Source organism: Canis aureus, chromosome 21, assembly GCF_053574225.1.
Source record: "Canis aureus isolate CA01 chromosome 21, VMU_Caureus_v.1.0, whole genome shotgun sequence".
Lineage (NCBI taxonomy): Eukaryota > Metazoa > Chordata > Mammalia > Carnivora > Canidae > Canis > Canis aureus.
In genome coordinates this window covers 22,085,058-22,100,915 of record NC_135631.1, presented here as the reverse complement: position 1 = coordinate 22,100,915, position 15,858 = coordinate 22,085,058, and the positions used below count along the sequence as shown (strand labels likewise).

Below are 15,858 nucleotides of genomic sequence, written 5' to 3'. Positions count from 1 at the left end.
TGATCAATGGATCAAGTGTTGACGCTGGCAAGAGAGTAAGTTCCCCAATGCTAGAATTTTCCAAGGAGGCAAATAAATGTCAATAATCCGTCATGCTCATAGGGTATCATGCAGGTGTAAACCAGGCAGTGTCTCCTTCCAGCTCTGCAGTCACTCATAGACTAGATCTTATCTTCTTTTCACAGATAAGGCTCAGAGAGGGGACATGACTTGTCCAAAGTAACTACAATGAGGTAAAGATGAGGTTCAAATCCAGGTCTGCATGATCGCAAATCCTAAAATGGGGATCCCTCTACCCATGTGATAACAATGAGCATGGAACAGATTCAGAGCTAGAGTAAAATCTTAAAAAAAAAAAAAAAAAAACAGTTTGGTGTCCTCTTACTCCATATATAATTTAAAATCAAGACAATTCTCCTACTTCCACCCCATGGTGACTACATTACTTTTTTTGCCCTATATATCCAATCATCTTTAACACTCCATCTCCCTCCCACTTCCTATTCATTCCCCTCTCCTCAAGAACCTGCCTTGCTGAGGCCCTAATTCTGCTTAACCTTTGACCAGAGAAGCACATAGGACATGAAGTGTATCCTGTGTTGATTGCAAGGTACAAAGCGGGATAACGTCCCCATTAAATTCTCTTCCAACTCAGAGTTTGGGATCCTGTAATTTCAAAAACAGCAAACTCCATCCTTTCATCACGTGGCAATTTCTAATTTTCCGAGGATTTGTAAATGCTTGTTGAAATCTTATCCTTATGGGGAATGGAGAGAGAAATATTAAGTACGAGAAAAGACAAGATGTGAGCACAAATATCCACTAACACCCTGGAAAGAAAAGTACCAGTAAGACAACGTGCTTTATTTCATATGCAAATTTGCCAAGAAAAAAACCAAACACAATTGCAACTCAAAGAAGCTCGACAGACAAATGCAGCAAAGAAGTGGTATCATTGCAAAGCTCTACCTAGTTCACCTATTTGGGTTTGCTCCATAGAGCGCTACATTTCAGAGGCTGAACCAAAACCAAAACCCATTCATTAGCAATCCAGTGCATTCTGAGCGGCACTTGATTGACTGGAACAATGCAAAGTCAGGGTGTTCGGTGTACTGTGGTTTCCTTTGTAAAATATATGGCTCCTGAAGTTTTCACTTGGATTGCATAGCATAGTCCCCAAATTGGTTATTTCTTTTCTTACAGTTTGGGCTCCTGATTTCATTTGATGGTGACAGCTCTGAAATTTGGGTTCATAACACTTGGTGATTCTTGGAAGTTGGTGCTTTGCTCTCTGTCCCCATGGGGATGTTGTGGGCATCTTACTAACTGGTTAAAGGCCAGTGATAAGGAAAGCTGTGTAGCATCCTTAGAAGGTACTAATGTCCTTTCTAATCCTAAAGGTTTCCAGAAAGAAGGGGTTTTGGTTTACATGTGGCTGCATTCGTTTTTTATCTCCCCTACCTCTTATGAGGTAGAAGATTCACTGAATGAATGGTGGTCCTTTGTATGGCTCAGTCTTCCTTGACTGTGAGCTCTGAGAGGGGCAGGCCCTGTGTCCCGCTCCTGCTGAATCCTCATCACTTAGCACGGAGTCTGGTGCATAGGTGGCACTCAGGAAATGTTTGCTCAGCCAATGAAGGACTGAATGGATGGCTGTGTGGAAGGTTCTATCAGTGCTTCCTGGATAGGTCCAGTTAAATAAAAGGTTAATGATCCACAGGATGAAACTGTGCCCATAATGCATGCCCTTGGCAGAGATACAGCCCGACAGCCCTTCGTAAACCCTCGTGTCTGCTCAGTTTTTGATTTCTGGTTCGATTTCTGGTCTTGGTCTTTGGTTCTTTTACCTGGACTCATTCTAAAGAATTGGTCCCCCGAGCACTGAAGGCTAGTTTGGGACCTACCAGTTTTGACGGCAAAGTCTTAAATTTTAAAAAAGCCAGCTTTTAGTTTCCAAAGCACCTGAATTTCAATATACGAAGCAATTTGTGCAATTTGGCAGTCCAGCCCTTTGTTTTCACAATCTTAAGACTTTCCAGGCCATTCCTCTTCATGCTACCAAACCTGACCTAGGAAATGGACTTCTCCAGGAGGATGCAACAGCTTTTGGCTTTGCCATCACGAATCCTCACAGAGTAGGATGAAGCATGAATAATTTAATCCAACATCTGGCTTACTTGTAGACCCTATGTCCCAAATCAGCTGTTTCCAAATGTCCCACAGGCAAGACATCTGGGTGGTCGCCTGATTTTTCATTAGGTTGTGTTCGCATCACTGGAGATATGGCCTCAAGGGGTGTGGCTTCCACAGGCCCTCTGGGTCTCCCAAAGGCCTTAGCTACCAGGACTGAGGAACTGGGTGATGGAATGGGTACCGGGGGCAAAAGCAAGCTCTCATATGTTCAGTGAAGGCCCTCTAGATCTAGAGCAAGCTCATAATAGCCTGTTTCACAGACCAGGTAACCTGAAGTGCTTTTATCTTCAAGCGTTTGCCAGAGCTCTTCAGTCTGGAGGAGGGGTTGGTGGTGAAACTGTGATGCTAATGAAACTTTATTTCAGTTCTAAGGAGTCATATGGCCTCTCCTTCAATAGGAGTTTGCCCATGTGCAAACGTGAACACTGAAATGTTGTTAAAATGAAGTGCCCCACTGTGCAAACCAGTAGTCGCTATACCCATACCTCCAAAAGGTCATAGAGAGACTCAGAGCAATTGTGTTTCCTGGGAACCATCTGTGTACATTTTACAGGTAATTGACCATTGACAACAGCCTCACTAATGTTCCCATTACTCAGTTCCACTCGCCTTCCTCGCTGCATTCTTTCTGGCTTCCAGTGGCCAGCAGAGCGCATGAGTTGGGTGCATGACAGTGACTTAGAGAAGTCTAGACATCATCCTTTGGAACAAGCTTGCTTTCCTTTTTCTGAGGGGACCCCAGCAAGGAAAGGCTAGGGATCGCCACGTGTCTTTTCCCAGCTCCCTGGCTCTGTGTCTGTCTGCCATTCCTGGGACTGAAGTAGGCACCACCACTTCCCTTCACTTGATCATTTCATTTGTCCTGAAGGATAAGAGCAGTCAAGATCCAGGAGGAAAGAAAAAGAAAATGGGCACACTGGTCCTACTCTGTGCAGTGGGTGAGCGTGGCAGAATTTTGTGGAGGTTCCAGATTTACTCCTCATCATTGCAGCAAGACAGTGGCTGTGGGGAGTGTTTTCTGTGCCTATGTGAGCCCTCTTTACAGAGGGGCAGAGAGGAGTAAAAGTTGCTCCTTGAGTGTCTAAGTACTTCTGAATACTTGCAGAGAGCTTCAGCAGACTCGGCCCCCGTGAGACACAACACGCTGTTACTGTCCAAGCCACCGGAATCTCAGTGGAGCCCCAGGAGCCCCAGGGTTGTGGCTTCCCATTAGTAGGGACTCCCCCGAAACATTCGGACTTGGTTTTCATTTGCCTATTTTTGTTATAGGAGACAGGCTTTCTTACCTATACTCTAAGTCTCCTTGGCCTCAAGGCTACTTCTTACTCAATATCTTGTTCTCTTAGACCTTTGCTTTGACTACAACCCATCATGGCCTCTGAGTCTTGACTGTTCAGTTTCAACCTCTCTTGCTAATAGACTCTGTGTCTTGGTATTTCCTACAGAGAGGATCCAGTTGGTCTAGCCCCGTGTGCTGAGTTACATTTTTTTGTGGCTGGTCAGCCTACGAATTTGTGGCTCCTGGGTCAGATGGGTGTTCTGTCCAGTCAGCTTACATCAGAGGGCAGAGCATGGATATAACACATGAACAGGGCTGAACAGAAGGCGGACGCCGTGATTGCTGAGACTAGCAATGGCAGGGAAAGTGGGTAGGTGGTCTTGGAAGTTTGTGTCCCATACCCATGTCATCCTGGACCCTCTGGGAGCCACTGACCTGGATGGGACCTCTTTATGCTCTGAGGAGGGCCTGTGACCAGGCATTGGTTTATTCTGTTCCAAGAACATGGTCATGAATAGGCTGGAACTGCTTCTCTGGGGCCTGTGGATGGCCAGGGGAAGTTCTTCTTGGCTCATGAGCTCGTGCTTGAGGCTGGGACGGCTTCTGAGACCACAAGGGGTTCTGTGGTGCTTTGACAACTCGCAGTAGGTACTTCTGTGCAGTTGGGTTGTGAAGAGGATTCCATCTCCCCATAGGGAGGACGGAGAATGAGAAGCAGGCAGGTTTTGGGGATACGAAAGCCTTTGCTTTTTATTTTACAATAAGAAAATTCTAATAGCATATGAACGCTCTTTTCCTGGAGGCCACAGATGTAGGAATTAGAAAGCCAAGCATTACGTGTCAACAGCTACCGTCAGAGCTCCCATTCAGTACTTGTCTTTGCTAGTGACTGGGGAGCCCCAGTCTGCGTGTTCCACCCAGAGTGATAGCACATGTATGCATGCTCATGTGGCCTCCAAAAAGTAAACAACAACAACAAAATATGGCTCCAGATGAGGCTGGCTTTTGTGGGCAGTTCCAATCTTAGGAATATCTTTTCTTTTTTAATTTATATTTTTAAAAATTTTATAGAATATGTGACATATTAGTTCAGTGGATGGAAGGAGCTAAAGTATTTCACTAGAAAAGACCAAATTATGAAGCTAATACTTTAGTAAGAATACCTACAAACATACTTTCAAAGCCGTTTCAGATACACACGCTCCTCACACTCACCAAGGGAGGTAGGAAGTGCAGATGTCGTTGTACTCCTTTCATAGATGAGGAGTCAGAGAATGGTTTCAAGTGAGTTGCCTAAGGCCTTGACTATTTATGCCATTTTCAAAATTTCCAGACCAGAGAATGATACTCTGGTTCTGTTTGGCACAAGCCTTCTCTCTGCATATGGGTGGAGGTGAATTTAGACATAAGGAAGAGATAAAGGAAATAAGGTGAGGTCACAGTTAATTTATATAAAATACACTGACAGTCTCCTTCCGTGATTTACAAAAATCTGGCCAAGGTCAGAGGATGAAAATAATCGATTTCTAGATTTCATTATAGAATGGCTTTCACAAAAGTATGGGTTTGACCCATGGAGATAAATTTTGCCCCATCACACATTTCCCTGCCTTTGAAACCGGCACAATCAGAGCAACCTAACATTGTCTGAAAGAATTTGTTTCTGGCACTGTGACTCCTATTTCCTAAATATTCCTTTCCAGAAGCCCCTTACATGTTCGCACTTACCACAGGCTAGGATTCTATTCTGTAACCATTCACCTTAAGAAATCAAGAGACCTTTCAATTCTCAGGACACTAACTTATTATATTTTGAAGAGCAGAACCACAATAATATCAATTTCACTTGAAATGAATTTTGTTTCAAAAGACTCTACAGAGAGGCTCATCAGTTTCCTCATCCATGCAAGTGTGTGGCCGTGAGCTACATTAATAGCACCTGAGCTAAGATCATGCGATTCAATTTATAAGAATTTATTGTCTGCTGAGCAAGATGTGGTGCTTCCTGGACCTTGGCCAGAAATTGTTCTTAGGCCCACAAGTTGTATCAGTAGTACTGGTGCTGGGACGGTACGTGGTTGGGGCAGGGCTGGCCTGTCCACCAGGGTTTCAAATGTATGCGTTCCCACCTGACGTACAAGTCAAGGATGACCTCTCCCTCTGCGGCAGGGTCCACAGGGATTGCTCACCTGCTGTGTGGTGTCCTAGAGTGCCGGTCAATTCCAGTCCCGAGGAGGTCCCTTCTTTTTGAAGGTTTTGCCCACTTACATTCCTCCTCTGGGTACTAGCCCCCAAGGAAGGCTCTTACTGGAAGGGTCAGTCCAGGGGGCATGCCTGTCTTACATGACTCCACCCCCTTGGTTACTGGATAGACACATGACCCAAGGGTGTCTCATCCATAGGTAGATAGGTAGATGAACTGGACCAATCAGACTCTTAAGATTTGGGCACAGAGATGGTAATGAGAGAGGGGGTGAGTACAGGAAAGAAAAGGTGGTGAGGCGTGGGTCCTGAGATGGATTTTCAGCTGCATATACAGTAATGAGAAAACAGAGAATGCTAGGAGGCCAGGGGAAGCAAGAGAACTGAGCAGATACACAGAGAGAAACAGAAGAAAGCCCATATGGAAAGAAGGTATGAGAGAAAGCAAGAGTGAGATGGCTGCAGCCCCTTCCCATATGGGAGCTGTGTTTAGTTTCTGTGAAATGGCCCTATAGTCTCTCCATCACCCCCCACACTTTGGAGCAAGTCTGAATAGGTTTCTCATCCTTGACAAAAAATCTTTGACTAGAACACCTTCAAGGCTGGACTAAATGAGAGAATTTAATTGCTAACACTTGGGCCCGAGTCAGTTATGCTCCAAGTTAAGTTACTATATTTCCCTAAGAGGCCCAAAGTGTCTTCTGGTGTGTGGTAGAAAAGGAACAGATTAAGTTTAAATTATGTTCTCAAACTTTAGAAATAGTATCTGTCATTTTATTCATTAGACATTGAGTGCCTGAGTAGAAAAAAGGTGCTTTAGATAGAGAAAAACAGCTTATGTATCTACAATCAACATTAAAATTTTTAATCCATTTCTTTAATTTCTGCCTGTTAGAGAAGTATTTCTTGAAGTCAGGTACTTAAATTCCTGTCTTCTTCCATCTATACTCTCATTAAAAAAAAAAAAATCACAAATCCAACTGCTTCCTATCCATTCTTCCATCAAGACTACTCAGAAATTACATGCCCTTCTGTCGAATTCTTCAACTGACAAATGCACAATATAACTTCCAGGACCAGAGAACTGCTTCTTACATCGTCCACCCTGTCTCAGTCAGCCCGGGCTGCCATAACAAAGTACCACAGACGGGGTGGCTTTTGAACAACAGAAATTTATTTCTCACACCTTGGGAGGCTGGAAGTCCAAGATCAGGGTGCCAGCAGGATCAGGGGCTGGTGAGAACCCTCTTCGGAGTTGCAAGACTTGACTTCTTACTGTATTGTCACGTGGCAAAAAAAGAGGGCAAGAGGGCTCTCTGGGATCCCTTTTATGAGGGCACCACTCCCATTCATGAGGCCTCCCCATCATGAGTTAATTACTCCCCGAGGCCCCACCTCCTAATACCATCATGGTATTAGGCTAGGATTTTTAACATTAAGTCCATAGCACACCCTGAAAGAGAGAACTTCCTGTTCTACAGGTAACCGCCGCCATCTCAGATGCCAGCTACCAGGGCACACAAGAGCCTTTTATGCTTCTGCACCACGGGGTTGCCTCCCCTGACGCAAAGCATAGAACCTGCTAGCTCATAATGACCAGCTGTCATGGCTTCCCTGCCTCCTCATGTGGGTCCATGGCACTGAGAGGAATACACCCCTGCAGTCCTGAACAGCAGTGGAGGATACCATTTCCTTGCTGGCGCTCTCTGGAAAAAGCCAACGTGCACTTCTTTTCAGGAATGCACAAAACTCACATCAAACCAAGTTCTGGAAAATGTTTATTATGCCACAAGTGCATCGTCCTCTATACACTGTATCTGAAGTCCTTTACACACCAAATCATCTTTTTTCGTCAAGAGAATGTAGGGCGTCTCTCATATGACCCTGGTCTACCTTTTAAACTTCCTAGCACAGTTCAAGAAAGGCGTCACAGACAAGCGTGCAGGCAGCATGGTGAAATGGAAAGCAAGTTGAATCATGAATCAGCAGGCTTGGGCTGGAATCCTTGAGCAGGCTGCTCCACTTCTCTGGACTTCTGAGTCCTTCTCCAAGACCGCCAAGGTCCTCTGTGGCTTCCTCAACTGTTGGAAGGGTCATGAGGAGTGTAGAGCCTCTGGGCTCTCATGGAACTCTATTTTCACTTCCGTGAAGTGCTTCTGCCCACCTGCCTTTGCTCAGAGGCAGCTGTCCAGGCATCTGTCCCCTCCATGAGGTCAGGGGGCTCTTCAGAGAAGGGACCGCCTCTTAGTCACAGAAAATCTAACAATGGCGGCTATCTCCTCAGTGGTGGAAAAAACATGAACAGATGGATTCCTTTTAAACTTAAGGTTTTCCTCCCATGTACTTTTCTTAAACCTGTGGTGCCTAGTTTACGGGAGTGTCTGATTTAGCACGCTATCTTTCTAGCCGTCTCAGTTGACTAACTCAATACTTCCTGGGGTTCTGCAAAGACCACAGTGATTTGTTTCTCCATCCTCTTAGGAAGCTGGAGCCACACGGCGGCACACTGTAGGCTCATTCTCTGTAAGTCACTGGAACATCCAAAGCTCAGACACTGTCTTTGAAGCATCTCTTTTAATCCCACTAAGGTCTTGAAACTTCATTATCACATACAGGATTTCCAGGCATTTACCAAGTAGACAAAGTACTGGGTTGATATCATTGCTCTGATGAAATATTAATATTATTGATAAGGCGGGACAATGTGGCTGACTTTATCAGACTCATACCATTTGCATGAAAAGGCTGAGTTTCTTTGGCTCTTTGTTCATTCAAGTGCATTGAATACCTATTTGGATAGACTTAGGCATTGTGTTAATCTGTCAATAAAATCTTGCACCATCCACAGTGTTTTGCAAGCTGATTTAGGTTTTGGACTACAACAACTGGCCATTGGTAGAAATATACCATATATACACATGGAAATTACAAAAATACATTTTATTTATAGCTGATTTTTTTTTTTAAGTAACAAAAAACTAACACTATGAAAGATCAACCAGCATACCAAAAGGACACTACCTAATATCATCCGAACAAGAGACTTGTCTGGGGGGATTCCATGATACATCATCTCTGGAACTTTCCAGAAAGGGCAATTTGCCACTGGGAAATAAAAACAGCTTCTTTGAAAAGTCTGTGCTTTGACAGTTTGAATCTCCCATTCTAATCAGTTCCATTCCTACTCTTCTCTCAACTTTTAAATTTCCACCTTCTCTTGATTAAAGACCAAAGAAACTCATGAGGAAATGGCAAGATGGGCTCAGAAGGCATGGACACAGCTGAAGCTAGATGGGTCATGGGTGAAGGCAGGACAGGACCTCGTTCTCCAACAGGCACCCAGGAAGCCCCCAACATAGTTGGTGAGGGAGCCATAGTGCTCCCTCCCGGGGAGCCACCCAAAGCCAGTGGCTGTCGTGTCTAGGAATTGACAGTCAGCAGCTGGTGCCTCGGGGTGCGAGGCAGTGTCCACCCAGCGCTCTGGGGACCGACTCACCACGTCAGGGAATGTGACTCACCACATCACGGTCCTAAGCTCAGCGAATGTCCTCCTGCATCCATCGACTGACTACAGGGGCAGGGAAGGAGGGAACTGCCAAACTCCATACACTTTTAAAAATGTTATTTACATTTAAACATAAATCAACAGATTTTCTACATTCAGAAGCTTCTATAAACAGAGGCTGCAGCAGGGGGCGGGGGTTGGGGGGAGACTGGGGATTCACTATTTCTGCTTCAAACAGGCATCAGTTACTCCTTCCTTCTGGGTCACTCGGCAGCACGTGCTGGGCGTTGCAGAGACAGGTTTTCCTGTCAAGTCGATGTATCTATCATCTCAAAAAAGAGAGAGAAGCTCTGTTCTCAGGCCACCTTCATTGCAGGGCAAAGAAAACCCTCCAACAAATGACTGTTTTTCTTTTGTAGGATCCTAAAAGCTCTTAGCACCGATTCTCTTTCAGTTGGATACCACCTCGCCGGGCCCTCGAGTTCCAGAAACGGCAACACCTTTTCAAAAACCTGTCGACACAAGCCCACCATTCCCTCTCATCTTCCCTCCTTCTTGGCCTTTGTTTAACTCACGGGAGGAAAAAAAGAGTCAGGACTATTTAGAGGTGTAGTCATGGACGGTCCTGCTTTCCATCCCATCCATCTGACTTTGAACCTGAACCTTTAAGAGAAAAGGACTCAAGTTTCTTGGCTGGAATCAATGCCTCCTTTACAAGATCAGAGGCAATTTCAACGATTACAGTCACAGCTGAACGAGAGAGAGAGAGAGAGAGAGAGAGAGAGAGAACAGTCTGGTGCTTAATCAGATGCCTGCATTGCCTTTAACACAGAAACAGAGCTAGCATGCAGAACTCACCGAGGAGAGGGCAATGTTCTCCCCCTTCCGGTGACTTATTAAAATGTGGCATTGGACAGGGATCTGCAGATCAGTTAGTGTGTCTTGTGACTAAGGCTCCGGAGGGAAATACACCCACAGTTCAAACATCTAACTTCACAGACTATCAAACATACGGTCCCACGCAGGGACCACTTGACATACGATCAGCTGAAGAAGCCAAGAATCCAGGGGTTCCAGGGTCTCCTGTGCCGCCCACAGGCCCACTGTTCACCTCTGCAGAGGGTGAGAGGGACGCACAGGGGTCTCTGCCCCAGGTCCCAACACGTCCGGCCAAGGGACCCGAAGGCCGTTCCCTCCGAGTCGGCAAGTTCCACGGGGCCCTGGCCTTAGACCTGGAACTCGAACATGTCTGTCTGTTTCTTGGCCAGCTTGGCCACCTCCTCCCGGATGGCCTTCACGAGGGCGGCGGTGGAGATGTTGGTGAGCGGTGCGTCGGCCGGGTCGTTCTCGGCGAGGCTCTGTTGCGAGGCAGCCGTGGACGGCGCCGGGGCCTGCTCCAGGCTGGGGTGCAAGCCCGCCGGCTGGCTGTACTGCCGAGGGAGTCTGGAGGGCGAGTTCTGCTGATAACGTGACCGGGGGTAAGCTTCGATGTACCCCGGGAGGGGGACCTGCAGAGGGGGTCGAGAGAAAAGGCAAGGGCCTGGATTAGGCAGGGCTTGGGGCACAGGACACTCTCGGGACTGGACACGGGGAGGGAACCAAAGACCGGAGAGGAGACGCCGAAATAAATGAAGACCACGCACCACTGTGCACATATAAAACCTTTAGGACACGCTGGAGATGCTGGGTGGATTGATTAAGTAGGGGGTTTGAACCTTGCTACAAATGCTGGAACATTCCTGAGTCTCCACACTGGAAGCTACCTGGCTACCTTTTTAACATAAGCCCCAATCCGGCAAACCCAAGTGATGTCTTCGTGGAGCTCAAAGGACTCGGGGATTTATTAACCAATGGTAACCACTAACACTGGAGTGCCAAGGGCTGTGCTAAGGGCTTTCCTCACGGTATCTCATTTGCTTCTCAAGGCAACAAGCTAGGAGGCAGATATTGTCATCCTTATTTTACAGAAGAGGACATGGAAGCAAAGAGTGCTGCAGCCTTAGGTGACATGGTTGACAGGCCACCGAGACATGCTCTGAGCAAGTCTGTTGGATGCCACAGGCTAGGAGTCAGTCACTGCACTGTCTTGGATCTGGGTGATCCTGGTTTTCTTGAAAACCAAGATTTCCTAAACAATTTTTCTCCTTTTATTAAACGTGGAAGCCATGTACTTCCATACTTTCATGCTTAAATATATGGACACTTCTAGTAATGAGGACAAGTCAGTGATTTGGAATTCAGGACCAGCTTTCCCCCAGAAACAGTGCCACATGTGGGGCTGCTATTCCAGGGCAACCCACAAAAAGCCTTTATATCCCATAATATTGGCTGGAACCCTGTGGGACGAGTGCCTGTGGACAACGAGGGCCAAGGGTGCTGTGGGAAGAGACATGTGTGGGGAGTCAGGTGGGAGAAGTAGCTCAGCTGGGTCTGGAACATGAACAGGATGTTGCCAGGAGGATAAGGCTGGAGGCGCCTTCCAGCAGAGGAAAAGCAAAGGCAAAGGCATGGGGGTGCATGGAGGATGGTGTACCCGGGAAACTTCGGAGGGTTCGGTCTGACCAGAGAGGATGTATGGGGTGTGGGAGAAGCTGAGGATCAGAAAGCCGAGTGCCAGGCTACGGAGTTCAGTTCTCTATGGCACACTTCTGGGAAGTACAGCACGTTCCCGGTCTTTACAGAGACACTGGTCTGGGGCCTGGTGAGGACGGAGTTGGGTGAGGAGTCAGAAATTCTGGATGGAAGAATGTAGAGCAGAAAAGCAGCTTCCCTCCACTCCTCGCCTGACATGTTCAGACAAGCCCTCCTGCGGAGGCAGAGGAGGGGCCTGTATTTTCAAAAGGAAACTCCGGAGGTGGACTCACGGGAAGTCGAGAGAGTTCTGAGGCTACATCAATGGGCTAGGTGAGGGCCAGTGAGGACCCAAGTGAGAGACGAAGCAATAGGATGGATGTCCTAAAGTTTGGGGCCTTAATTTCTCAAGACCTGGCAAAGAAAGACAAAGTAGCAAACAGGGGCTAATGGTGGGTCTTCCACCACAAGGGCTGGACATACTTCCCTTGTAGCTTAGAGGAAAACCAGAGTCGAACTGTCTGTGTCCTTGGGCCACAGGTGCTGGGAATGCACAAGTGACTGAGAGGGAGGTCGGGGGGAACAGAGCTAAGGCCAGGACAGGGCACTTGTCTACCAGGTCTCAGCTCAAATGTCGTTTCTTCCAGGACACCTTCCCCAGCTCTACATTAGCCAACGGTTCCCTATAAGGTGCTTCCAGGCAGATTCTCTAGAATCAGTCATCGCTTATGATGTCATCACCCGTCTCAGGCTGTCAACTTTGTAAAGGTAGAACTGTGTCTTACTTGCTCAATCATGGGGCACCAGTGCCCAGATTTACGCATGGTACAGTGGGGAGTCTCTCAGAACTTGGGGTTCCGAGGAACACAGTTTGAAAATCACCAAGGGATGAACAGATGGTGCCATATGTTTGTGAGGGAAGCTGTCATCTCCCCTTTCCCTGAATTTCAAGTTCAGCTGGAGCTGAGAGTCAATGTCTGACTTTGAGACCCCTTGGCTCTGTGGTGTCAAGTGTCTTGGCGCCAGTGGCCGGTACGGGCAGGGATACCTGACTCCACTGGAGTGGCCTTGGGGTAATATTCTGGAGCAGAGAAGATGAGAAACTCTTTTCTCCCTAATAGTAGATCCAGGCTGGAGCCTTCACAGCTTGCTGGCCAAAATTTGGGGCTGGCAAAGGCCACTCTGTCCCTAGGCAGTACCTAAGGCGGGCATCACCTATTGATCACAGCACATCCCTCCCAATCCTTCATCCAGCACCAAGGATGAAACCTATCCGTCAAGCCCAGGTTGAGGTGATTTTATCTGAGCTAGCTCCTGATGTCTGGATACCTGGGATCAGGAAGGTCAGACACCCACATGACAGTGGGGGCTTTCTCCTTCTCCAATGGATGTGGAAATGGATGCCATCCCTGCCCCCACTTCCTCAAGCTGCCAACCGGTCCCTCTGAGCTTCCTGTACTTTCTTTTATGTGTGAGAAATCACCCGTGCTCCGGGCTGTGGTTCCCGGCTACTGTGCTCCATGCATGGACACGCTGCCCTGCTTAACTGTAGGTGATAACTGGGGCCCAGGAGAGGCCCATTTAGGCTGTGGTGATCGTATTCCTTTTAAAAACAACTAATAGAAAACTAACTCTCCCTCACACGGAGAGGGATGGAGCCAGAATGGTCGAATCATCCCGTCAGGAAGGTTGGGTTTTGATTTGCTGGGTTCCCGTTCCTTCATCTGGAAGGTAATATGAACCCACAAGCATCTGGAAGTGGCCATGAGCCCAGCTAAGCTATCATCTGTGTCTTGAGGGCAAGGGCCCAAGTTTTGGAAAATACTTCTGTTGACTCCTGCAGAGTACCCAGTGGAACTTTCCATGCAGAGGGTGAACCGACAAAACCATAGGTTTACTGCCTAATTGTCACAAGTATCATCCATTTTCATAAAAGCACACATTATGTTTAGGCTATAAGTGGAATTACGGAGTCAAGTAAGCTCTGAACTGATCGACTCATACCCAGTGGTTTCAGCTGTTTAAAATAGCTGAGCACGACAAAGGAAGTAAAAAAAAAAAGGCCCACAAACAACCCAAACAGATGCCATAAAGTCTCACACTAAGATGTGTAGACTTAACAGTAGGGAATCCCTACAGTTACTCTTAAAGCTTATATACTCCAACTTGACGATTCTAATGAGCTCAGATATGCCTCATTTGCAGATAATGGCCCATTAGGAAAAGCATATCCAAAGGGTGAGTGTATCTATGGAAGTGGTAACACTGACAGCAATAGAAGGTCCAGTTGGGAGCAGGGTCAAAAAACAAACAAACAAACAAACAACAAAAAAACAAAACATATGGAGCCCTGTAACAACTCCAAAAATTACAGTAGTTGGGAGATGTTTGATGTGGGGGCAATAATCCTACCACCAGAGCCCATCTTACAAATGTCATTTTAGTATAGTAAGGCATGAAAATGATGGCGAATCATTTGTTAAAGACAAATTAAATTATATTCCTCTTTTAAAGATGGAGGGATGGATATAATTCATCCTGGAATTTTTTTTAATGCAAGATAGCATATATTTTACGTGCTTTGAAAATTAAGGGATAAGCTTTGATCATCAGGAAAATTAACACATGTAGGATAGTTTTTTCCCAGGGGTGTTGTTAGGCTGTGGCATCACTATAATAAGGATAGACACCAACCCCAAAGCTGAGTTGAACCTGTAGAGGTGGAACGTATGGACACCAGGGGTTTGGACAGAGAGAAAAGATGGCCCAGGCCTTGCATATCATCAACATGTTTGCTAAATCTAGGATATATTTCAAATGTTGAGACCAAGCCCTAAAAAGATGCACAGCATCAGGGGACCCTCAGCCTGCCTTTCTTATCCATGACGGATGATCTCACAGAGGGATGGGGGGGCAACTTGCAGTAGAGGCCATCATTGTGCTATTTTTGTTTGCTAGATTTGTTTCACTTAGCAGCCCCTGACAGGTGACTCAGAGGCAGGTTTGGGTGTGACTGTCCAGGTTCATCTGCTTGCTGCCTCTGGTCTAGGCCAGGCCAGGTCCACTGTGCCATATATTCCTACTTATGATGGAGGATGGAACCAGGCATCGTGACAAGACAGTCCTTTGCTGGAAGTCAGGCAGGATGCCTTGGGATCAACATGCAAAGTAATTCAATCTTGAGTTTCTAAAACTGTATTTTTTATTGTTTCATCTAAAATTTTTACAGAGCTTTATTTTTATTTTTTATGTTATTATTTTTTAAAGATTTTATTTATTTATTCATGAGAGACACAGAGAGGGAGGCAGAGACCAGGCAGAGGGAGAAGCAGGCTCCCCGTGGGGAGCCTGATGTAGGACTTGATCCCAGGACCCTGGGATCATGCTCTGAGCCACAGGCAGATGCTCAACCACTGAGCTAACCAGGGGACCCCGGTGAGCCATGCAGGTGCCCCAAATTTTTACAGAATGTTAAAACTAAAAGGAACATGAGTGGCTCAGTCAGTTAAGCATCTGCCTTCAGCTTGGGTCCTGGGATAGAGCCCTGTGTCAGGCTCCCTGCTCAGTGGGGAGCGTGCTTCTCCCTCTCCCTCTGCCCCTCCACCCATGCATGCTTTCTCTCTCCCTCTCAAATAAATTAAATCTTTAAAAAAAATAAAAATAAAAGGAACAAAATTGAGAAAGGCTTTGGGGCCAGACTGAGGCAAGTTTGAATTTTGGCCACTATATAGTAAAGCCACTATAGCTGTGTGGCTTTAAACAGTCAAGTCACCTGACTAGGCCTCCGTTTCCACATCATGGGAATCATAATACCTACCATATAGGATTGTTGCAAAGATTAAATAAGATAATAGAAATAAAACATCTAACAGGGTGTCTGGCACACGGAAAATACTGAAAGAATGATAGTTATAATAGCCATTCATTTGTTTGTTTGTTTTTTAATAGCCATTTATTTGATGAAGGTCAAGGTGGAACCTGGACTGGAAGGCAGGTCTCATGTTCCTCGGTCAAAAGACATCCCACCTGACCACACCGTCTCCTCTAAAATGGCTCACGTTAGCCACCTGGTTGGTGGGAAGGGAGTTGAGATAACAAAACACCGTCT

General features: G+C 46.4%; 1 protein-coding gene across 7 annotated transcripts in view; it reads right to left on the bottom strand.

Annotated features, from left to right (window-relative positions):
* Positions 1-843: 843 nt before the first annotated feature.
* The window catches only part of KIAA1549L (KIAA1549 like), a 267,232-nt gene continuing 252,217 nt past the window's right edge, over positions 844-15,858 (bottom strand). For all 7 annotated transcript variants that reach the window (XM_077863535.1, XM_077863537.1, XM_077863536.1 and 4 more), the window contains one exon: positions 844-10,687. In XM_077863535.1, the coding sequence (XP_077719661.1) occupies positions 10,406-10,687 (282 nt within the window). In that variant the 3' untranslated portion in view covers positions 844-10,405. The remainder of the gene's footprint in view (positions 10,688-15,858) is intronic.